The sequence below is a fragment of the Oncorhynchus masou genome, chromosome 6 (assembly GCF_036934945.1).
Source record: "Oncorhynchus masou masou isolate Uvic2021 chromosome 6, UVic_Omas_1.1, whole genome shotgun sequence".
In the NCBI taxonomy this organism is placed as follows: Eukaryota; Metazoa; Chordata; class Actinopteri; order Salmoniformes; family Salmonidae; genus Oncorhynchus; species Oncorhynchus masou.
This window is the reverse complement of record NC_088217.1, coordinates 73,554,962-73,580,441: the sequence shown is the minus strand read 5'-3', so window position 1 is coordinate 73,580,441 and position 25,480 is coordinate 73,554,962. Positions and strand designations below refer to the sequence as shown.

The 25,480-nt window shown below is 42.5% G+C and overlaps 1 protein-coding gene across 3 annotated transcripts; it reads right to left on the bottom strand.

Annotated features, from left to right (window-relative positions):
• Nucleotides 1-7,412: 7,412 nt before the first annotated feature.
• LOC135542593 (SLIT and NTRK-like protein 5) lies at nt 7,413-25,228 on the bottom strand. Of its 3 annotated transcripts, XR_010456113.1 has the most exons (3): nt 24,865-25,228; nt 19,999-23,081; nt 7,413-7,569 (listed from the first exon to the last, which is right to left on the bottom strand). XR_010456113.1 is itself a non-coding variant. In XM_064969687.1 (2 exons), the coding sequence occupies exon 2, from the start codon at nt 23,022-23,024 to the stop codon at nt 20,421-20,423; it is 2,604 nt and encodes an 867-aa protein (XP_064825759.1). In that variant the 5' UTR covers nt 23,025-23,081; nt 24,865-25,228; the 3' UTR covers nt 18,848-20,420. The 3 variants fall into 3 exon arrangements, 2 of the variants coding, with proteins under 2 accessions (XP_064825759.1, XP_064825760.1); XM_064969687.1 differs by lacking the exon at nt 7,413-7,569 and having other exon boundaries at nt 18,848-23,081; XM_064969688.1 differs by lacking the exons at nt 7,413-7,569; nt 24,865-25,228 and adding an exon at nt 23,823-24,119 and having other exon boundaries at nt 18,848-23,081.
• Between the last annotated feature and the right edge of the window lie 252 nt (nt 25,229-25,480).

The window sequence follows — 25,480 nt, the reverse complement described above, 5'->3', positions numbered from 1 at the left end:
GTCGCCTTCTTTTTACAGAAGGCGAGAGCCAAATCGGCATATTCGGGGGAATGCGCACGGTGGAGACCTGGTCTGGACTTTCCACCGTAGTAGCACCAACGGAAACCCCTAAACAGCTACCTGAGCATTCTCACGACCACCCCGTGAGAGCCCTCTGTGGCCAAGAAACAGTGGGGTTATGACAAACTAACCAGGGTAGGCCTTGCACCACAGAATGTGCAGGAGAATCAATAAGGAAAAGACTAATCTTCTCCTTGTGACCCTCCCGCGTTATCATTAGCTGTTGTTGTCTCACCTACTGTTTAAGCTAGCTTTCCCAATTCAACACCTGTGATTACTGTATGCCTCACTGTATGTCTCTCTCAAATGTCAATATGCCATGTATACTGTTGTTCAGGTTAGTTATCATTGTTTTAGTTCACAATGGAGCGCCTAGTTCCACTCTTCATACCCCTGATACCTCCTTTGTCCCACCTCCCACACATGCGGTGACCTCACCCATTACAACTAGCATGTCCAGAGATACAACCTCTCTAATCATCACCCAGTGCCTGGGCTTACCTCCGCTGTACCCGCACCCCACCATATCCCTGTCTGCACATTATGCCCTGAATATATTCTACCATGCCCAGAAACCTGCTCCTCTTATTCTCTGTCCCCAATGCTCTAGGCGACCAGTTTTGATAGCCTTTAGCCGCACCCTCATACTACTCCTTCTCTGTTCTGCGGGTGATGTGGAGGTAAACCCAGGCCCTGCATGTCCCCAGGCACCCTCATTTGTTGACTTCTGTGATCGAAAAAGCCTTGGTTTCATGTATGTCAACATCAGAAGCCTCCTCCCTAAGTTTGTTTTACTCACCGCTTTAGCACACTCTGCTAACCCTGATGTCCTTGCCGTGTCTGAGTCCTGGCTCAGGAAGGCCACCAAAAATTCTGAGATTTCCATACCCAACTATAACATCTTCCGTCAAGATAGAACTGCCAAAGGGGGAGGAGTTGCAGTCTACTGCAGAGATAGCCTGCAAAGTAATGTCATACTTTCCAGGTCCATACCCAAACAGTTCGAACTACTAATTTTGAAAATTACTCTCTCCAGAAATAAGTCTCTCACTGTTGCTGCCTGCTACCGACCCCCTCAGCTCCCAGCTGTGCCCTGGACACCATTTGTGAATTGATCTAGCTTCAGAGTTTGTTCTTTTAGGTGACCTAAACTGGGATATGCTTAACACCTCGGCAGTCCTACAATCTAAGCTAGATGCCCTCAATCTCACACAAATCATCAAGGAACCCACCAGGTACAACCCTAACTCTGTAAACAAGGGCACCCTCATAGACGTCATCCTGACCAACTGGCCCTCCAGATACACCTCCGCTGTCTTCAACCAGGATCTCAGCGATCACTGCCTCATTGCCTGTATCCGCTACGGAGCCGCAGTCAAACGACCACCCCTCATCACTGTCAAACGCTCCCTAAAACACTTCTGTGAGCAGGCCTTCCTAATCGACCTGGCCCGGGTATCCTGGAAGGACATTGACCTCATCCCGTCAGTTGAGGATGCCTGGTCATTCTTTAAAAGTAACTTCCTCACCATTTTAGATAAGCATGCTCCGTTCAAAAATGCAGAACCAAGAACAGATACAGCCCTTGGTTCACTCCAGACCTGACTGCCCTCGACCAGCACAAAAACATCCTGTGGCGGACTGCAATAGCATTGAATAGTCCCCACGATATGCAACTGTTCAGGGAAGTCAGGAAACAATACACGCAGTCAGTCAGGAAAGCTAAGGCCAGCTTCTTCAGGCAGAAGTTTGCATCCTGTAGCTCCAACTCCAAAAAGTTCTGGGACACTGTGAAGTCCATGGAGAACAAGAGCACCTCCTCCCAGCTGCCCACTGCACTGAGGCTAGGTAACACGGTCACCACCGATAAATCTATGATTATCGAAAACTTCAACAAGCATTTCTCAACGGCTGGCCATGCCTTCCGCCTGGCTGACTCCAACCTCGGCCAACAGCTCCACCCCCACCGCAGCTTCTCGCCCAAGCCCTTCCAGGTTCTCCTTTACCCAAATCCAGATAGCAGATGTTCTGAAAGAGTTGCAAAACCTGGACCCGTACAAATCAGCTGGGCTTGACAATCTGGAACCTCTATTTCTGAAACTATCCACCACCATTGTCGCAACCCCTATTACCAGCCTGTTCAACCTCTCTTTCATATAGTCTGAGATCCCCAAGGATTGAAAGCTGCCGCAGTCATCCCCCTCTTCAAAGGGGGAGACACCCTGGACCCAAACTGTTACAGACCTATATCCATTCTGCCCTGCCTATCTAAGGTCTTCGAAAGCCAAGTCAACAAACAGCTCACTGACCATCTCGAATCCCACCGTACCTTCTCCGCTGTGCAATCTGGTTTCCGAGCCAGTCACGGGTGCACCTCAGCCACACTCAAGGTACTAAACGATATCATAACTGCCATCGATAAAAGACAGTACTGTGCAGCCGTCTTCATCGACCTTGCCAAGGCTTTCGACTCTGTCAATCACCATATTCTTATCGGCAGACTCAGTAGCCTCGGTTTTTCGGATGACTGCCTTGCCTGGTTCACCAATTACTTTGCAGACAGAGTTCAGTGTGTCAAATCGGAGGGCATGCTGTCCGGTCCTCTGGCAGTCTCTATGGGGGTGCCACAGGGTTCAATTCTCGGGCAGACTCTTTTCTCTGTATATATCAATGATGTTGCTCTTGCTGCGGGCGATTCCCTGATCCACCTCTACACAGACGACACCATTCTATATACTTCCGGCCCGTCCTTGGACACTGTGCTATCTAACCTCCAAACAAGCTTCAATGCCATACAACACTCCTTCCGTGGCCTCCAACTGCTCTTAAACGCTAGTAAAACCAAATGCATGCTTTTCAACCGATCGCTGCCTGCACCCGCATGCCCGACGAGCATCACCACCCTGGACGGTTCCGACCTTGAATATGTGGACACCTATAAGTACCTAGGAGTCTGGCTAGACTGTAAACTTTCCTTCCAGACTCATATCAAACATCTCCAATCGAAAATCAAATCAAGAGTCGGCTTTCTATTCCGTAACAAAGCCTCCTTCACTCACGCCGCCAAACTTACCCTAGTAAAACTGACTATCCTACAGATCCTCGACTTCGGCGATGTCATCTACAAAATTGCCTCCAACACTCTACTCAGAAAACTGGATGCAGTTTATCACAGTGCCATCCGTTTTGTCACTAAAGCACCTTATACCACCCACCACTGCAACTTGTATGCTCTAGTCGGCTGGCCCTCGCTACATATTCGTCGCCAGACCCACTGGCTCCAGGTCATCTACAAGTCCATGCTAGGTAAAGCTCCGCCTTATCTCAGTTCACTGGTCACGATGGCAACACCCTTCCGTAGGCACGCGCTCCAGCAGGTGTATCTCACTGATCATCCCTAAAGCCAACACCTCATTTGGCCGCCTTTCGTTCCAGTACTCTGCTGCCTGTGACTGTAACGAATTGCAAAAATCCCTGAAGTTGGAGACTTTTATCTCCCTCACCAACTTCAAACATGTGCTATCTGAGCAGCTAACCGATCGCTGCAGCTGTACATAGTCTATTGGTAAATAGCCCACCCATTTTCACCTACCTCATCCCCACACTGTTTTTATTTATTTACTTTTCTGCTCTTTTGCACACCAGTATCTCTACCTGTAAATGACCATCTGATCATTTATCACTCCAGTGCTAATCTTCAAAATTGTAATTATTCGCCTACCTCCTCATGCCTTTTGCACACAATGTATATAGACTCGCCTTTTTTGTACTGTGTTATTGACTTGTTAATTGTTTACTCCATGTGTAAGTCTGTGTTGTCTGTTCACACTGCTAAGCTTTATCTTGGCCAGGTCGCAGTTGCAAATGAGAACTTGTTCTCAACTAGCCTACCTGGTTAAATAAAGGTGAAATAAAAAAAATAAAAATAAAATCATACACAAAGGTGCGGTTCCTCCCTGATAAACCCTGACCCTAATGGTCAACTATCTAAGGCATGAATAGGGCATAAAGGAACATATCCTAAACTATGAGCTAGACTTTTATTAATGAAATTCCCAGCCGCACCTGAATCTACTAGCGCCTTACACTGGGAATGCAGTGAAAAATCAGGAAAAAGACAGAGCCAAACATTAGTGCAGCAGAGGGCTCTGGATGAGAATGGTGCCTACTCACCTGGGGTGACACCAGAATGCCCTGCCTGCCCTCTCTATTCCCAGAGGAACCAACCCGGCACCGACCAGCAGTGTGCTCTCTGTGACCTTGAATGGTGCTTGAGCGGGAACCCCTCCGGTCTCCCTGCGCACCATCCCTCCCAATTCCATAGGTTCGGGAGAGAGGGTGCGGGAGGATGGAACAACCAGACCCTGATCTAGACGTCCATGAGTAGCAAGCATGTTGTCCAGATTGATGGACATGTCTACCAGCTGGTCGAAGGTGAGAGTGGTGTCTCTACAGGTCAGCTCCCGACGGCCGTCCTCGCGTAGACTACACCGGTAATGGTCGATCAGGGCCCTGTCGCTCCATCCAGCGCCAGCAGCCAAGGTCCTAAACTCCAAAGCAAAATCCTGTGCACTCCTCGTCTCCTGCCTCAGATGATAGAGAAGCTCACCCGCTGCTTTGCCTTCAGGTGGGTGATCGAATACTATCCGGAATTGGCGGGTGAACTCCTCAAAATGGTCCAGCGCCGCATCCTCCCTACTCCACACAGCGCTGGCCCATTCCAGGGCTTTCCGGTGAGGCATGAGACGAGGGCGTAACTCTTCTCACGGTCAGATGGTACTGGGGAGGCCGTGGCTAGATACAAGTTCAGTTTAAGGAGGAAAACCTGGCAGCCGGCAGTATCTCCGTTGTATCCCGTAGGTAGAGATAAATGGATCTTTGATTCCGGAGAGGAAAAAACGTTGACGGGAGATTCCGGTTGTGGTGGTGGTGGCGCTGGAGAAACTCCCTGTCTCTCCCAGCGATCCATTTTCATGACAATGTGATCCATGACGGAGCTGATAACGTCAAGCTCCCTCGCTTGTTCTTGAACACGTTCCTCCAGGTCCATGGGCATAGTGTCCTCTCCTGCTGACTTCATATAGGGTCAGAGATTCTGTCATGCATGGGTGTAATAGGTGGCAGGGAAGTCAGGCGCAGGAGAGTCAAATTGGAGTGTAAAATGGAGTCTTTTAATAAAGTCCACGGAATATGCTCCATAACACTAAATGTACATAACAAACAAACATGGGTACAAGGACCCGACGCGCACCTATACAACAAACACACTACACTGACAATAAAACAATCTCTGACAAAGACATGAGGGGAAACAGAGGGTTATATACACCACAGGTAATGAATGGGATTGAAAACAGGTGTGTGGGAAGACAAGACAAAACCAATGGAAAATGAAAAAAGGATCAATGATGGCTAGAAGACCGGTGACGTCGAACGCAGAGCACCGCCCGAACAAGGAGAGGCAACGACTTCGGCCGAAGTCGTGACAACAACGCAATCAAAACCAATATGAGCATGCTTGCAGTGTAAAACCATGGGTATATATAAACCCATCTGAGTATTTTTGTAGTGTAAAAAACAATGCATTTTCATTGCAGGCCTGGTTACCAGGATGGATTAAATAGCGCCTCTAGAGTAAGTTATATAAGCAAGGCATATGCTATATAATCACAAAAAAGAACCAAATGGTACCAACATATCCTGAATTTCACTGTGCCACATATTCTGGCTGCAATCTCTAGGAATGGATTAGGGTGAGAGGTTTGCATAGCACTCGTGTTGACAGACAGTCTCAGACATACTTCCCCTTTAACACTTGGTAGCAAGTATGAAATGTGATTGCCAGCCGTCATCCTAAATCTGAGAGAAGACATTTTGGAGAGAGAGAGAGTCATTGTTGCTTCAAGTCATTGTATATTTATCTGCCAAAGATCCTGGAAGAACTTGTGCTCAGGCCATATTCAGAGTAGAGATACTTGTATAATTGTAATACTTGTCATTAATACATTTGACTGTATATGATGAATAAAACCGCAGTACTATTACTTAAAGCAGCAATCATCAGAGGAAACAATAACAAAGTGAACTCCACGCCACTGTTTGGTAAAAAGCTGAGGGATTGGGCTGGAGAAGTCTAACCACTCTCAAATTCATAGACAGAGCTACGGACTGACCATCCATGATATCAAAATTATAGTTTTAATCATGCTTTGTTGGCATATGGTGGTTTTTACATTTACTGTGTTCTCAAGCATTGGAGTAAAATAATCTTATAATTTGGGTTCTGATGCAGTAAGAAAGTTGAATTAAGCTCATGAGGCATTTATAAGTTATATTATTCATGAATGGGTACAAATCCTTATTATTATGTATTTATTGATGTCGCAACTGCAGATTGCCCCTTTAAATCTTTCTATTTGACTCTACACTGCAATAACTGCTAAGTAATAACTTAAGCTACAGTATATAAAGCCACATTTAATAAATGCATACAGGTACATGCTATGCTGATATTAGCATTTATGAATCTGTTATACATAACATTGGATAATCAATTGTTTTAAAATATTTAGAGTAGTCCCATCAAAGACACTTCATAGCTTATTGGCATTATAATTTCTTGTTCACCCAACTAATCATATTGAGCCCTTTCTGCAATATTAAATCATCTCCCAGCATTGGGACTGAGCTACTATATCATTGCAATCAAGTTGGAGATCTCAATTTCACGAGAAAGATTTTTTGTATTTTACCAAAACTTAGCAGCACTGTCTCCCTAGACACCTCACATATTTATAATATCTTCCTTTTGGCACCCTTACAATGCAAAGAGCTGAGAATCTTTCAGGCTATAATTTGGTCCTAATGTCTTGCAGTTAACAGAATTAACACTATATTAGATGTACTGTAATGCTTTACATTGATAGATGGTGTGGTAAACAGAGAATCCATAAGGTGTTGCACCCATACAATTTCAAAAGACAGGATAAAAAATAAATCTGATTCCTTGCAGAATTGCTTGGCATTGTGTGCCTTTTGCGTCCATCGGAGGTGCAAAAAAATCATTTTTGCAACATCAATGTAAAAAAACAGCTTCGTAGCTTGTAGGTATACTCTCTTCGAAAAAACCCATATGAAGGGTTCTACCGAGAATACTTTTATCTTTTAAGGGTTCTTCCTTGAACCCTCTATGTGGGGTCACACCAGCTTAATTAGCATTTAAAATTAAATCCTTTATGACAACACATAACATACATCATAATGTGTATGCTTTGGGGCCCAGTTATACCCTAACACTATCAAGACACAAGGCGAGACCCAGATTCAGACACAGGAGGCAAATGTTTGGAGTCTTACAATGTTTAATAATCCAAAGGGGTAGGCAAGAGAATGGCCGTGGACAGGCAAAAAGGTCCAAACCAGATCAGAGTCCAGGAGGTCAAGGCAGGCAGAATGGTCAGGCAGGCGGGTACAGAGTCCAGAAACAGGCAAGGGTCAAAACCAGGAGGACTAGAAAAGGGAGAATTGTAAAAAGGATTATGGTAAAAACACGCTGATTGACTAAACATTCAAGACGAACTGGCACAGGGAGACAGGAAACATACACTGGGGAAAATAAGCGACACATGAGGGCGTGACAAACACAGTGGTGTTAGCAAACTCCTGGTTTACAGGCCACATCAGGCCTGCAAGGCAAATTATGCTGGCTTGGAAAGTGATGTGTAATTCCTATTGGAATCCAGCCAGAGTGAGGATATCCAACAATAAGAACCTTTAATCACCGTAACATGCATTCAGAATGACTGCCACGGTAGGGAAGATTGAGAAATGAAAGTAGCTAAATCATCTAAACTGGAACAACAATATCAGTAATGGGTGCAATAATTTCAACTCCTAACAGATTGTTTTAGATTTTGAAAAATGTACAGCATATTATTTATCTGGAACAACTATCTCAGTAACGTGTGCAATAACTCCTACTAATAACAGATTGGGTAAATTGAGAAAAATGTATGTTATTTATCTTTGTGTAGCATAGCATTAATCAACTAATCAATGTAAATGCAAAAACACAGATATTAAAACAATCAATTCTAAAAATCAACGTACAATAAAGCATGTTGGGAAATATGATAATGATGGGCATGGTTTTGAGAGTTTTACTCTAAACAGAGTAAAGAGTACAATCACACTCAACTTTGGTCATTAACATCAACACTGATGGTCCTTTACATCACTGAGTGTTAAGTTAATTTAACTCCTGAACTAGAAATATTACACTGAAAAATCAAGACTAGGTAAAACTGGCCTATACACTGCTTTTTCACTCTTTCCCCCAACTATTCTTCTACTCTGCTCAGTAAAAAGGACAGAAAATACTCATTTGAAAGACAGAAATCATGGCAAAGATTTCAACTATGTCAGCACTGTATACATTTGAAGTCGGAAGTTTACATACACTTAGGTTGGAGTCATTAAAACGTGTTTTTCAGTTACTTCACAAATTTCTTGTTAACAAATTATAGTTTTGGCAAGTCGGTTAGAACATCTACTTTGTGCAAGACACAAGTAATTTTTCCAACAATTGTTTACAGACAGATTATTTCACTTATAATTCACTGTATCACAATTCAAGTTCGTCAGAAGTTCACATACACTATGTTGACTGTGCCTTTAAACAGCTTGGAAAATTCCAGAAAATGATGTCATGGCTATAGAAGCTTCTGATAGGCTAACTGACATAATTTGAGTCAATTGGAGGTGTACCTGTGGATGTATTTCAAGGCCTATCTTCAAGCTCAGTGCCTCTTTTCTTGACATCATGGGAAAATCTAATGAAATCAGCTAAGACCTCAGAATTTTTTTTTTTGTAAATCTCCACAAGCAATTTACAAACGCCTGAAGGTACCCCGTTCATCTGTACAAACAATAGTATGCAAGTATAAACACCATGGGACCACGCAGCAGTCATACCGCTCAGGAAGGAGACGCATTCTGTCTCCTAGAGATGAAGGAAATTTGGAGCGAAAAGTGCAAATCAACCTTTTGAAGATGCTGGAGGAAACAGGTACAAAACAATCTATATCCACAGTAAAACAAGACCTATATCTGCTGCTTTTCAACCGTTCGCTGCCTGCACCCGCACGCCCGACTAGCATCACCACCCTGGATGGTTCCGACCTAGAATATGTGGACACCTATAAGTACCTAGGTGTTTGGCTAGACTGTAAACTCTCCTACCTGTATGCTCTAGTCGGCTGGCCCTCGCTACATATTCGTCGCCAGACCCACTGGCTCCAGGTCATCTACAAGTCCATGCTAGGTAAAGCTCCGCCTTATCTCAGTTCACTGGTCACGATGGCAACACCCACCTATAGCACGCGCTCCAGCAGGTGTATCTCACTGATCATCCCTAAAGCCAACACCTCATTTGGCCGCCTTTCATTCCAGTTCTCTGCTGCCTGTGACTGGAACGAATTACAAAAATCGCTGAAGTTGGAGACTTTTATCTCCCTCACCAACTTCAAACATCTGCTATCTGAGCAGCTAACCGATCGCTGCAGCTGTACAGTCTATCGGTAAATAGCCCACCCAATTTTAACTACCTCATCCCCATACTGTTTATATTTATTTACTTTTTTGCTTTTTTGCACACCAATATCTCTACCTGTACATGACCATCTGATCATTTATCACTCCAGTGATAATCTGCAAAATTGTAATTATTCGCCTACCTCCTCATGCCTTTTGCACACAATGTATATAGACCCTCTTTTTTTCTATTGTGTTATTGACTTGTTAATTGTTTACTCCATGTGTAACTCTGTTTTGTCTGTTCACACTGCTATGCTTTATCTTGGCCAGGTCGCAGTTGCAAATGAGAACTTGTTCTCAACTAGCCTACCTGGTTAAATAAAGGTGAAATAAAAAAATAAAATAAAAATATCAACTTAACTTGAAAGGATGCTGAGCAAGGAAGAAGCCACAGCTCCAAAACTGCCATGAAAAAACCAGACTACGGTTTGCAACTGCACATGGGGACAAAGATCTTACTTTTTGGAGCAATGTCCTCTGGTCTGATGACACAATAAATGTTTTTGGGCCATAATGACCATCATTATGTTTGTAGGAAAAAGGGGGAGGCTTGCAAGCCGAAGAACAACATCCCAACCGTAAAGCACGGGGGTGGCAGCATCATGTTGTGGGGGTGCTTCGCTGCAGGAGAGACTGGTGCACTTCACAAAATAGATGGCTTCATGAGAAAGGAAAATTAAGTGGATATATTGAAGCAACATCTCAAGACATCAGTCAGGAAGTTAAAGCTTGGTCACAAATCGGTCTTCCAAATGAACAATGACCCCAAGCATACTTCCACAATTGTGGCAAAATGACTTAAGAACAACAAAGTCAAGGTATTGGAATGGCCATCACAAAGCCCTGACCTCAAACCTATGACCACAGTCAAGAACTGGAAAGGCATGTGCGAGTAATGAGACCTACAAACCTGACTCAATTACACAAGCTCTGTCAGGAGAAATGGGACAAAATTCACCCAACTTATTGTGGGAAGCTTGTGGAAGGCTACCCAAAACGTTTGACCCAAGTTAAACATTTTAAAGGCAATGCTACCAAATACTAATTGAGTGTATGCAAACTTCTGACCCATTGGGAATGTAATGAAATAAATTAAAGCTGAAATAAATAATTCTTTACTATTATTCTGACGTTTTAAATTATTAAAATAAAGTGGTGATCCTAACTTTACCTAAGACAGGGAATTTTTATTAGGATTTAATGTCAAGAATTGTGAAACTGAGTTTAAATGTACTTGGCTAAGGTGTATGTAAACTTCCGACTTCAACTGTATGTACAATTAAGAAAATTGTTGCACAACTCACATAATCCAATGTAGGTCCAATATTGGATAGATATTTTTTTTAAATTTTAGCCTAAAATGACATACTCAAATCTAAAACACTTACACCAATTTTTACTTTTCAGATTACTCTCATTCCTGATGTTAGTTTAAATACTGAGATAATTAGTAATGCTCATGCACTGTTGAAAAGAAAGAAAACAATAGAACGAAAAAACATTCAGATTCAGAAAGTTTCTATGAGGAACTCTTCTTGCCTGCCAAAAAATCATCAAAGAACCCTTTCTTTCAAAAACGGCTGTTAGGATGAAATAGGTTCTCGGTAGAACTCTGCCTTACAAAGAACCTTCTTCCAAAAAGGGTTCTTCAGATCAAAACAGTTATTGGTAGAACCCTATCCCTCTGCAAAGAACCCTTTTGGAAACCTTTTCGCTAGGAGTGTAGGTCTAATACTATGCTCTCTCAAACACCATATGTCCATGATGCTCCACCCAATGGGAAGAGACACTAACAAGAAACTAGTGATCTCCAATAACCCACCCAGGACATGGACAACAAAGGGCGATGACGATAGCATAGTCCACTTTCTGTCATCTGATCACGTGGAACACTCACCTGGGGAGAGAAGCAACAACTCAAGAACCCATTTGCAACTTGCTAGTCAGAGCACTTCATCGGCATGTGGATTCCTTAGGTCTGGAGGATGTTTGCTGACGCATATACTGTAGCATACAACTAATGGGAGGAAAGCACAAGGTTAAGCTGACGTAGGTGCTGCAACGGGCCTGTTGAGAGATCCTGCACAATTTCCATTTTAAACAAGCACACCCACACAGTGCCAACTCTGCTCTCTCTATTTTCCAAATGGGTGTAAACTGTCACACGATTCATTCCACAGAGTAGGAGAGTGCCACTGTTTTTTTCTTTCCTTGTTATTGTCCTTTCACAATGACTTACTCAGACTTCAACATTTAGTATGTTTACATCAAATTAATAATTAAAACTGATTAAACAGATTATGGCCGATTATGGCTTTAGTTAGGTCATAATTGAAGTAAGAATACGCTGATTAAAACACTTGGATTTCTGAGCAATCATTAGAATTATTAGGGCATGTAAACACCTTAATCGGAGATCCAGTGGTTTATTTGATCTGTGGAGGTGCTAGCACCAGCAGCATGAGCCTTCCTCCTTTGTGCAAGTGGAGAGAGTTCGTAAAAAAAAAATTGCATTCAAACTTTACATGGCCGAACATGTCCGAGCTTCCCAAAAATGACATGGTTGCTGTGGTCGAACGGTTAATTTTATTGGCGATATACCATCATATATCAAAGTCCCATTAGGTAGCCTGATTTCAGGATTATAAGGGAACTAGGAGCATGTCAATGTTTTATTGAACTATATGAATCTGAGTTTACACAATAATCATATTATCGTGTGCATTTAAACGTAGCCGTTGTACAGTGGCTTGAGAAAGTATTCACCCCCTTGGCATTTTTCCTATTTTGTTGCCTTACAACCTGGAATTAAAATAGATTTTATGGGGGTTTGTATCACTTTGAAGATGCAAAATATTTTTTATTGTGAAACAACATGAAATATGACAAAAGAAACAGAAAATTTGAGCGTGCATAACTATTTACCCCCCCCCCCCAAAAGAATGTAAATACTTTGTAGAGCCACCTTTAGCAGCAATTACAGCTGCATGTCTCTTGGGGTATATCTCTACAAGCTTGGCACATCTAGCCACTGGGATTTTTGCCTATTCTTCAAGGCAAAACTGACCCAGCTCCTTCAAGTTGGATGGGTTCCTGCTGGTGTACAGCAATCTATAAGTCATACCATAGATTCTCAATTGGATTGAGGTCTGGGCTTTGACTAGGCCATTTGAAGACATTTAAATGTTTCACCTTAAACCATTCGAATGTTGCTTTAGCAGTGTGCTTCGGGTCATTGTCCTGCTGGAAGGTGAACCTCTGTCCCAGTCTCAAATCTCTGGAAGACAAACAGGTTTCCCTCAAGAATATCTCTGTATATAGCGTTATCTATCATTCCTTCAATTCTGATCAGTTTTCCAGTCCCTGTCGATGAAAAACATCCCCACAGCATGATGCTGCCACCACCATGCTTCACTGTGGGGATGGTGTTCTCGGGGTGATGAGAAGTGTTGGGTTTACGCCAGACATAGCGTTTTCCTTAATGGCCAAAAATATCAATTTTAGTCTCATCTGACCAGAGTACTTTCTGCCACATGTTTGGGGAGTGTCCCACATGCTTTTTGGCAAACACCAAAAAGATTATTTGATTATTTTTTCCTTTAAGCAATGGCTTTTTTATGGCCACTCTTCCGTAAAGCCCAGCTCTTTGGAGTGTACGGCTTAAAGTGGTTCTATGGACAGATACTCCAATCTCCGCTGTGGAGCTTTGCAGCTCCTTCAGGGTTACCTTTGGTTTCTTTGTTGCCGCTGATTAATGACCTCCTTGCCTGGTCTGTGAGTTTTGGTGGGCGGCCTTCTCTTGGCAGGTTTTTTGTGGTGCCACATTCTTAAAAATATATATAATGGATTTAATGGCTCCCCGTGGGATGTTCATAGTTTCGGATATTTTTTTATAACCCAACTCTGATCTGTACTTCTCCACAACTTTGTCCCTGACCTGTTTGGAGAGCTCATTGGTCTTCATGGTGCCACTTTAAACAATGCCACTTTATATAATGTTTACATACCTTACATTACTCATCTCATATGTACAGTGCTTTGCGAAAGTATTCGGCCCCCTTGAACTTTGCGACCTTTTGCCACATTTCAGGCTTCAAACATAAAGATATAAAAGTGTATTTTTTGTGAAGAATCAACAACAAGTGGGACACAATCATGAAGTGGAACGACATTTATTGGATATTTCAAACTTTTTTAACAAATCAAAAACTGAAAATTTGAGCGTGCAAAATTGTTCAGCCCCTTTACTTTCAGTGCAGCAAACTCTCTCCAGAAGTTCAGTGAGGATCTCTGAATGATCCAATGTAAAACTAAATGACTAATGATAAATACAGTCCACCTGTGTGTAATCAAGTCTCCGTAGAAATGCACCTGCACTGTGATAGTCTCAGAGGTCCGTTAAAAGCGCAGAGAGCATCATGAAGAACAAGGAACACACCAGGCAGATCCGAGATACTGTTGTGAAGAAGTTTAAAGCCGGATTTGGATACAAAAAGATTTCCCAAGCTTTAAACATCCCAAGGAGCACTGTGCAAGCGATAATATTGAAATGGAAGGAGTATCAGACCACTGCAAATCTACCAAGACCTGGCCATCCCTCTAAACTTTCAGCTCATACAAGGAGAAGACTGATCAGAGATGCAGCCAAGAGGTCCATGATCACTATGGATGAACTGCAGAGATCTACAGTTGAGGTGGGAGACTCTGTCCATAGGACAACAATCAGTTGTATATTGCACAAATCTGGCCTTTATGGAAGAGTGGCAAGAAGAAAGCCATTTCTTAAAGGTATCCATAAAAAGTGTTGTTTAAAGTTTGCCACAAGCCACCTGGGAGACACACCAAACATGTGGAAGAAGGTGCTCTGGTCAGATGAAACCAAAATTGAACTTTTTGGCAACAATGCAAAACGTTATGTTTGGCGTAAATGCAACACAGCTCATCACCCTGACCACACCATCCCCACTGTCAAACATGGTGGTGGCAGCATCATGGTTTGGGCCTGCTTTTCTTCAGCAGGGACAGGGAAGATGGTAAAAATTGATGGGAAGATGGATGGAGCCAAATACAGGACCATTCTGGAAGAAAACCTGATGGAGTCTACAAAAGACCTGAGACTGGGATGGAGATTTGTCTTCCAACAAGACAATGATCCAAAACATAAAGCAAAATCTACAATGGAATGGTTCAAAAATAAACATATCCAGGTGTTAGAATGGCCAAGTCAAAGTCCAGACCTGAATCCAATCAAGAATCTGTGGAAAGATCTGAAAACTGCTGTTCACAAATGCTCTCCATCCAACCTCACTGAGCTCGAGCTGTTTTGCAAGGAGGAATGGGAAAGAATTTCAGTCTCCCGATGTGCAAAACTGATATAGACATAAGCGACTTACAGCTGTAATCGCAGCAAAAGGTGGCGCTACAAAGTATTAACTTAAGGAGGCTGAATAATTTTGCACGCCCAATTTTTCAGTTTTTGATTTGTTAAAAAAGTTTGAAATATCCAATAAATGTCGGTCCACTTCATGATTGTGTCCCACTTGTTTTTGATTCTTCACAAAAAAATACAGTTTTATATCTTTATGTTTGAATCCTGAAATGTGGCAAAAGGTCGCAAAGTTCAAGGGGGCCGAATACATTCGCAAGGCACTGTATATACTGTACTCTATACCATCTACTGCATCTTGCCTATGCCATTCGGCCATCCCTCATTCATATATTTTTATGTACATATTATTTTTCATTCTTTTAAACTTGTGTGTATAAAGTAGTTGTTGTGAAATTGTTAGGTTAGATTACTTGTTAGATATTACTGCATGGTTGGAACTAGAAGCACAAACATTTCGCTACACTCGCATTAACATCTGCTAACCATGTGTATGTGACAAACACAATTTGATTTGATTTCAGAACAGGTGTACATTTACTGAGATCATGTGACAGATCATGTGACACTTATATTGCACACAGGTGGACATTATTAAACTAATTATGTGACTTCTGAAAGTAATTGGTTGCACCAGATCTTATTTAGGGGCTTCATAGCAAAGGGGGTGAATACATATGCCTGCACCACTTTTCCGGTTAATTTTTTGGGGAATTCTCTGAAACAAGTTATTTTTTTCCATTTCCCTTCACCAATTTGGACTGTTTTCTGTATGTCCATTACATGAAATCCAAGTAAAAATCCATTTAAATTACATGTTGTAATGCAACAAAATTGAAAAAACGCCAAGGGGGATGAATACTTTTGAAAACTACCTCCATTTAACAAATCTCAAACTAGCCTGCATTAATCAAATGTATTTGTTTCAAAAACATTTAAATACTGTATTCCAGAGTCAATTCCAGAGTCTCGTAAAAATGGTAAATTCATGTACAACCTCCCACCATTTCATTATCAGGTCAATCTCCTAGCACCTAGTCTAATTCCTTTATCAGGCTTGTTTCTGAATTATGCTCCTTTATGTGTCTGAAAGACAGAGATTGAGAAATGGGGACAACAGAGAATAAAACATCACATGGGTGGAATTCTACAGTAAATCAGACTCCAATTAAAGACTATCTACACACAGCACAGGCACATACCCACACAAACACCCTGATGAGCAAACACACGCAGAAAAACACACACAGAAGTACACAAAAACACACACATCGTTATGACACACACAACTCCCTTATGCCAGTTCCTCAGTATGGTCTAAGAATTCTAATCTTGGCAAGGACAATAGGCTATTTCTACTCATACATAGCTGCAAAATATGCAATTTAATTTTTAAAGTCCATCCCTGTGAGGGTAAACAATCTCCATATTATGGTCATGCGTCTTGCATGAAATCACATTGTCACATATTGAGCTTGTGCTAAAATCCAACTTCAATGCACAGTTATGTGTGTGTGTGCGTGTGTACATGTTCGCGTGTGTGTGTGAGACTGTGACCGTCTGTGTGTGTGATCCTGCATGGTTTCAAGGAAAATAAATGACAGCCTATCCAGTCAGAACACCAAACAAAATAAACCGTAATCCATTGCCACATTGACATCAATTTAGCAGCACCTTCTCGCATATCTACGGCTGTCAACAGCTCTCAAGTCAACTAACAATATCACCCAGTACAGCCGTAACATTCGATACAAAATAACTGCGACTACAGTATGCTGCATCATTGGGTGTACCATTTATGCATTCCTTTCTTCCCACTCAGAGACAATGACGCACAGAGCTAGGGCAGGGGCTACAGTTAAATGACTTGACACACTCAAGGAAGCAATACATCAACCTGTTGTTTTTCTGGCCAGACATCACGAGGCTGGGGAGTCAGTAATGCTATGGGTGCCATTTATCAAACAACAGGGTTGCTGCAGCTTCTGATCAACGGCTGCAGCACTATAACCAAACGGACAAAACGCGAGCCTAATAAGCACAACCGGGCGACCCAGTGGGAGCATGCTTGGAAACAGGGAGACAGGAAAGAGGCACACACACACACACACACACACACACACACACACACACACACACACACACACACACACACACACAAACATACACCGTCGCTGACATTCTACGCACATACACGACTCTCTCCCCCTCCCTCCCAAACACACAAACACTGTCACTGAGATTTTATGCACATACACAACTCTCACACTCTCTCCAACATACACACACAAGGTTATGCGATGACAGACAAAAATAGCATCCATTTTAAAAACTGTTGTTGCAGTTTGTTAGTAATCCAGGGCCCTCACTGGTTTTATGTAAACACTTTTCACCATCTAACAGAATAGATTTCTTTCATACGGCACATTTGATTTCATTTGGTTTTATCCCTGCAGAGAGGAACAGTCACTAGGTCATATTTAACAGGAAGTTGTACGCACAGTAGCTCAGCTCAACCTCTCAGTACCACAGGAATGTGGAGTATACATACATGCTTTTATTACTGTCCTTTTCCAGTATACTGTTATAACATATTTCATTACCATATTATACTACTTTTCATGTAGTCCGGGAAAAGTATAGATTGGGGAGACGGGTGAATTAACATTAGACAACATCCCTTAGGAATATTTACCACAGGTACTTGAGAAATAGGCTGCTTTGTTAGTCAAATCACACTAATATTCTCTAAACTGCAATATGTTGAGGGTCAAAATGCCAAATGGAAATGATGATTTACCCTTGCTTTGAATAATAAGTTATAGTTTCTTTCTGGATGCCCATGAAAACCACTGAAAGGTTACAAACCAGTATAAAAACACAAGTTATCGCATTGTGAGCCTGTTTGCAAAATGAGAAATAGTATCAGACATATTGATTCAAATAATACAATAAACAAAACATTCATTACAATCGGTGAGAATAACACCAACAAACAAACAAAAACGTTGATCTGTAATTACAGAGGTGAGGGACAAGGAATCTTAATGTGTTGATGAACATTTGAGAGCTTTTACATGCCTGGAGGAATTCCATTAACTATCATGATTAAAGCAATCATCAGACTCATTGGTGCCTGTCAGATCTCATCTCTGCCTTCTCAATTACCCAAATCTCCTTGAACTCAATTGCTCACATCATCATGACGCTGTGGCAGAGCGTCCTCCTCACATGTCCTCTCGGCCCTGCACTGCAGCACAACAGGTTTACAGCAGAGATGTTCCCTCCTTTGGCCCTTCCAAATGAGCTAAGTGAAAGAATCCAGGGAGGCGAATTAAACCATTCTGCCCTTCCACATGGAGCCCCACAGAGGACCCCTATTGGCTTATTAAAAGCATTATTTGTCAGGTTAGAGGGTTCTCATGGCAACCTCCTGCAGTGGGACATGGCTAATTCATGCATCCATTAGCCAGGAGTCGTCTACCCTGCTCAGGGTCATGGCAACATTGGGGCTGGCTTCTGGCTTGAAAATAGGAGCATGAACCCCCCACCACCAGGTTCACTCAACAAATGAGATGGGTAGATTATGAAATCACAAAGAAGCACATGTCAGTGTAGACACACAATTGTGTACATAAGCACAAACATCGAACACACATCCCTATACTAACGCCATAATATGATTCACACCTGAAATAATTTTTTTCCCAAGCAAGGATTTCTATGGTCACTGCAGTTGTTTACCAAGGTGAAACACTATTACCAGGAAATGAAACTGCAGCACAGCAGTAAACCAGCTAGGTCAGATTCTCAGTATTGGCTAATAACACACGCACAACAACATGCAGCTTTTGCTGAGGGTGCCGGAAGTGAAATGTTTAGATTTTGTGTCACTTCCCAAATGAGTTACACTGGCACATAATTTACCCCAAAACTGTCAACAGCCTAGGTTACATCGTTTCAGCCCATGACAGGAACTGGCCTCCATCGTCAGCCTGTGGACACTTGGCTATGATTCACCTCCTGTGACGGCTATGACATATCGACAGATACACTGAGTTTCGGGCCCTTCTGTTCTCTAAAAAGCTGCTTTCATTTTGGGCCGCTATAAAAAGGCTCACATGCACCCCTTCTGGAATAGGGCCCTGGAGGCTTGAAAGGAACACTTTCATATGTATTTTTTGGTGCCTGTGATGTAATGTGTTTTTAAGCCTATCAGAAGATGATCTGCACCAATGTTGATGTTTGCAATTGGAACCACCGTGATTATGAGGACTCCCTCACGGGATCTTTGATTGAAGCATATTGATCAAAATCCGATTGAAACATCAACTTCTCTTGACTGGTACATGTTACGTGCCTCTGCCTCCGTGAAGTATCTAAAGATAGCCTTTCATATTCCCCACAACAACATAGATGAACCTGACATCAGATTTATTGATGACATTAACATATTTTGGTCAATATAGTGCAATAAGTGCAAAGCAATTAAAACGAATGAAATTGATGAGGGAAAGAGAATTGCGAATGCTTGTATAAAAATAGGTGTTACATTAAAATATCAGTATTACACAACATAATTATTATTTCAATTATTATTCATGAATTTGATAACATATCAAGAATACATATTAAGAATGAATGCACGTATTCATTTTTAATAGTAATCATCCTAATGATAGCTGTTTAAAGGCCCACTTGCCTTCCAGCTCCAAAAAGTGCAGAAAGCATACAAAGACAACTTATTTTCTTCTTTAAATGACGCAGTCTTTCTTTAACATTGGGGGTGTGCCACCATTAAAAAAAAGAAGCCACTTTTACAATGCGAGCTACAGTAAATGATATGGAACTACAAACATAAACATTTACAGAGGATCATGGAATTATGACACAGGTAATATTGATGAAGAATCAAAATGTTTGAAAATACATGGCAGATTACTCCAATAAATACTTACTTTACAGACTAAAGCAGAGAATTGTCCTGCGCAGTTTGATGGAGACACTGCCGTACAGTGTTTTTTCGTCAGATGGTGATTTATAAACATTTTTGTGATTCACAATATATGTATGGTTATATTCCTGAAAATGTAGTTGGGTAAGTTGACCTGTACACTTACATGTATGTGTATTCAATCTTCACCATATAAAAATAGATTCTGAATCACCAGTTAAGTAGAACAACTTGTGTATTCGTCCAGTTGGGTTCAGAGAGAGACTTTCAGTTCCTGCAATGTCATGTAATTAAGAAGTAAGAATAATAGAGTTTGGCACACCCCGTTTAATGCTTATTTTGTTGATGTGTCGTGCCAAGGCACCCTCAATATTGAGCCAGTAGGTTTAAGGGGGGAAATCCTTCATACATGGACAAATCTGTTGCTCAAAACTGACTGAAAGTGGTCTGTTTCTCAAGAACTTCGAGGTAGTCCGGCTCGACTTGAAGTTTCGCTTTTAGTTCCAAATATTCATTTCTGTTGGGCTCCACGTAAACAGTACTCGGCGCTGTGCCATAAAGCACTGTTTCTCGTATCCTCTCTGGGTGCAAGAACTGGCGTCTAACATCAAAGTTTGGGTTGTACGTGTACGAGACAGGGCCAGTGTACTTGTATTCTAGACTGTTACCGGAGGGGGATTGGTTGTCCGCCTCTATGATGCCCCTGAAGAAGTGCTCAGCATTCTCTGCAGGGGAGGGGTCCTCGCGAGGCTCAATAGTGCTCACGCTATAAGTGGGACTTCTCATGTTGCTGTTCCTCTCCTCATCCACATCGCCCCTATAAGTCACCTTCAATTCATGGAGGTCGCGGTAATCCTCGACTGTGTTGCCTTCCCTGGACCTGTAAATGGGATTTTTGCACATGTGGCCCATAGGGTGAGGGATGTACTCATACACGTGTCCTGCGGGGGCTTTGACTTTGGGGACGGTTCGGTTATTACTGTAAAGGCTGTACTGCAAGTTAAACGAGCTCACGTCAGAGTTGTTGGTGCTGGTGCGGTCGCTCTGGGACTTTTTACGCTTTTTCACCACGACAACAAACAGCCCCGCCGCCACGAAGACGGACATGATGAACACGAGCAGCAGGCTGAGGATGAGGACAGAGAGAGGGACGACACTGCTAGTGGGGTTAGATCTCTGGTAGGTCTCTGTGGTGGTGGCTCTGTCCGGCAGAGGCTCGTCAGAGGGGGGCGCTGTTGAGACGACTACGTCAGAGTAATCTGGACACAGCTGTTCAGACTGAATGGAACGCATATCAATCCCGCTGTGACGTTTGGGTGTCTCGCATTTAACCTCATTAACAACGGTGCCGGCACTGAGCTGCTCGAGCCATATCTTCATGCCGACGACGTCACACGAGCAATCCCATGGGTTCTCAATCAGATCTATCTGCAACAGCAATTTTAACTGATCTAACACACCGCTCACAGGCAGGTTTTGGAAGTGGTTACTGCGGAGATTAAGTCTAGAGAGGGACAGCCCAGTAAAGATTCCCGCTGGTAAGGTTTTCAGAAGGTTATTGTTGAGGAAAAGCAGCTGAAGGTTTGGCACAAACCGGAACGTGCCCCCTACAATCTCACGGATTTTGTTGTATTCTAAGTAGAGATACTGCAAACTCTGCAGGCCAAAAAACATCTCTGCTGTAAGCCTGTCGATTAGATTACCATTTAAATACAGCCTACGCAGGTTGGTTAAATCCCCAAAAGCTCTGTCTTGGATGAGGGATATCCTATTGTTTCCTAGGTGAAGCAAATCCAATCCGGTAGCCTCCAAGAAATCAGATCTGCGTACCACAGGAATGTAATTCCCTGTGAGATACATTTTTTTGGGATTGTATGGCTTGGGCTTCAGGTCAGAGATGTTCTCAATCTTTCTCTCCTGGCAGTTGACGTTTAGTCCAAGATCAGCAATCTGCAGATTACATGTACAGGTGGTGGGACAGTCCAAAGGCACAGGAGATTTGGTCTGATAAGCAATGATGGGGCCATAGTTGTAAGGGTTAGCTGGAATCCGGGAGGTGGGCTTTGACCTGGTTCGGTTTGATTGACGGGTGCCCTTGGTAGGCCTTGACGATGCCTTGAAAGCATTTGACGAGGTGGCTGAGGCCGTCACCGAAGCTGGCGTGGTTTGGAAATATCCATTGGTGCTGAGTGGGGGAGGGGGGCGCATTTCATATTCAGAGATTGCTCGGCGGGGGCACAGCTCCTGTTTGGAGACCTCGTCCAGGTCTCTGCCATGCAGTCTGAACGGTGTCTCACAGACCACCTCCCCCACCAAAGCTGTGTACGATATGCTCTCCAGCCAAGCTTTCAGGGCAATGAGCTCACATGAGCAATTCCACGGGTTCTCCTCAAGTTGTAATTCCACCACTTTGTCCATGTGCTCCAGGAGCCCAATGTAAGGAAACATTTTCAACCGGTTGCCCCTGAGGTCCAGATGTGTCAAGGGAACATTCCGGAAAATGTTGGTAGGCAGAGCAGAGAGCAAATTGTCATTCAAAATGAGAACTGTGAGCTGATGCAGTTTACTCAGGGCATTAGGCTCTATATTGGTGATGTAATTGTAATCAATCTGAAGGTATTCCAAACTCTCCAGGCCGACAAACGTATCATCCCTTAGGACGTCTATCTTGTTGTTGTTCAAGTGCAATCTCTTTAATCCCTGGAGTCCGTTGAAAGCACCCGTTTCCACTTCATCGATAGCATTGTTGCCTAAATGCAATATGGTCGCCCCAGTGTAGTTGATGAAGTCGTTGAGGGACAGTTTCTTTAAGAGGTTCCCTGTCAGCAGAAGGTGGTACATTGAAAAATGCACCGGGCTTATTTCTGTCAGTCGGATGATCCCTCTATTCTCACAGCTTACCGTCAGTATCCCTTCCTTCTCTTCGCATGTACATAGATTCCTACAGATCTCCCCGTAATTGTCGTACATCTCGACCAGACTCAGAGATGCTGCGATCAGAAGGATTATTTTCAGTATCCAGATATGCATTTTCGAGGGAGAAGGTGCCCCAGCTCACTGAAGTATGGTGCCAGTATGGGGTGTCATCTAGAAGAGAAAGGCAGGCATTGTCTGTTTAATGAACATCTTGTGCTAAGTGGAACATCCCTGCATGCAGTGGTTACAACGAGCTATGCACTTGTGGATAGAGACATAATACACTTTGTAAAGCATTTTAGGTAACTAATTCCATATACATGTTTGGAGTTTTACACGCATAAGAAAGAGCAGATATCTGGACAGACACAATATGGTTATGCCATAAACATTTGTTGCAGCTAAAATGCTACAATCAGTACAGTTCCATTATTATGTATTTATCTCCAGCATCATATCTCGACATGGTATAGACATGCGAAAATGAAATAACTCCCCATGCGAAATATTGATGACATGCAGTGCATGTTGGTGAATGTCATGGAAAAGAGTACAGCCTTATGCATGTGTTTCTTTGAAAATAGAGCAAGCAGTTTGGTTATAGCCGCCTTTAGGTTGGTGATGTGCGATTTTGAAATCTATCGATGCATTCAAATGGCTTGCAAACTAAATCCACTAGCCATCTGCGGCATTTATACAGAATCCATTGCCATTTCAAATTCTATTCCCCGAAGATTCCAGCAAAGAGTTCATCTTGAGACAATGTTCACATTTAATCGATGCCACCCAGGATTAAACTATATATTTTATAAATCGAATGGAACAAAATTCCGTTGTTAAGTTAAGAATTCATGATATATTTTAAAAAATATGATACGAGCAATCCTATGGAATGACCAATGTCCTACTCACCCTGCAGATCCCGACGATTTGCGAATAGTATAGAAACCGCCGGGTATCAATCATTATCATCAGATATCCGGAGATATCTTGTTAATAAATGATAAATAGGCTAGTCGTGGTCATTATGGAAGGTGTTCATCCTCAAGCCTGCATGCGTTAGAAATACTGATTGTTACATAGGGACAGTCACAGCCCTTCATCCCTCGGGCGAAAAAAAGAGACCCAAGTTGATTAAAAGCAAAAACGGATTTGCAAGCATTGCTGAATGTCATGCACAATTTACATCATGATGTGGAATAAATAATACTATAATAAACGTTTTATTTCGCATCCGGTATATGTTGAAGTTGAAGAATCCCTTAATTCTTGTTCAAATAATCTCTCTCTCCCTTTCTCTCGCCCCCACCCCCTCCCTCACAAACGCGCGCGCACCACTCACATAATCACACACACACACATACACACACACACACACACACACACAAGTTCTATCTGTGACAAAATCGAGAAAATAGAAAAAGCTATCGGCCTGGAGGTCCGCTTTTGTGGGTGTAGTCATCCTAATATGATCATAGAGTTTATGGTAGGCTAATAGGCTATGTTTTACGAAAGGACATTTGATTCATACCGATTAAGAATGTATTGCATTCCAAATTTAGTTAGTCTGTAGCCTATGTAGGCCACTTACCACTAATTAATTCAATCAAAACAGGCCTACACTGAACGAATATGAGGCATTGCAATGATTTCATGAATTGCGCATTCATTCATCACCTTGAAGGACACTGAGTAGCCCCCCAAAAAGTTATGCAATGTAAATGTTAATGTATTATATCTACCAGTAAACGCGGATGTATATTGTTGGCACTTTAATCAAATGCACCCGTTTCGTCGTTTTTAATTTAGATTCAGCCAACTTGAATACAGCTGGAAGAGCTGTATGGGGATAAATCATTTTCTGGACCATGGACAGCTCCCCAACTCAATAATTAGCTTCCTTGAAATGAGCAATACAGCCCTGTATCTCAGACAGAAAATCCGCTGTCCTTACCATGTTGAACCTTTTCAATGCGAAAGCATTCCAACTACCTTCCGCTGTTTACCATCCTGTCCTATGGTAATGTGGAATCTGTGATTTTCGTTCCCTTTTCCCCGCTGTAAAATCCTCAAAGTAGAGCCACGGCGGTCTTTAGCTCCAAATACCTGGCAATGAATTGCACAAACTGTCTCATTCACGCCTGCAACGTGACGTTCTGCGCGACAAAAAAGCGGGTTCTTGTATTTCTCACAGCGAATCTTGGTCTCTCATTGTGGAATGGAATCAAAGAAAAGTAATAATTTCATATGGGAAAAGTGTAATAAACTGAACTGCAAAACATCAGATACATCCATTTCAACCGAGATCTCCCTCTGTAGCATGCGCGCCGGGGAATCGGTGGAAAGGCACGAATCCCTTTGTATCTTGTGAGTGGTACGGCTTGTATTGCGTTGTGAATAGATCTACCCAAGATCCTTATTTTTCTCCTCAGCGTTGACCACACAATTTGACTGAATATGTATGCGCATCTTAGATAGTTGACTTTAATTCAACATTGTCTGACGAAATAATATGATGTCCTTCCTATGTCTCTGCGCAATCAATTATGCGTTTTTTGTACTGCCAATGT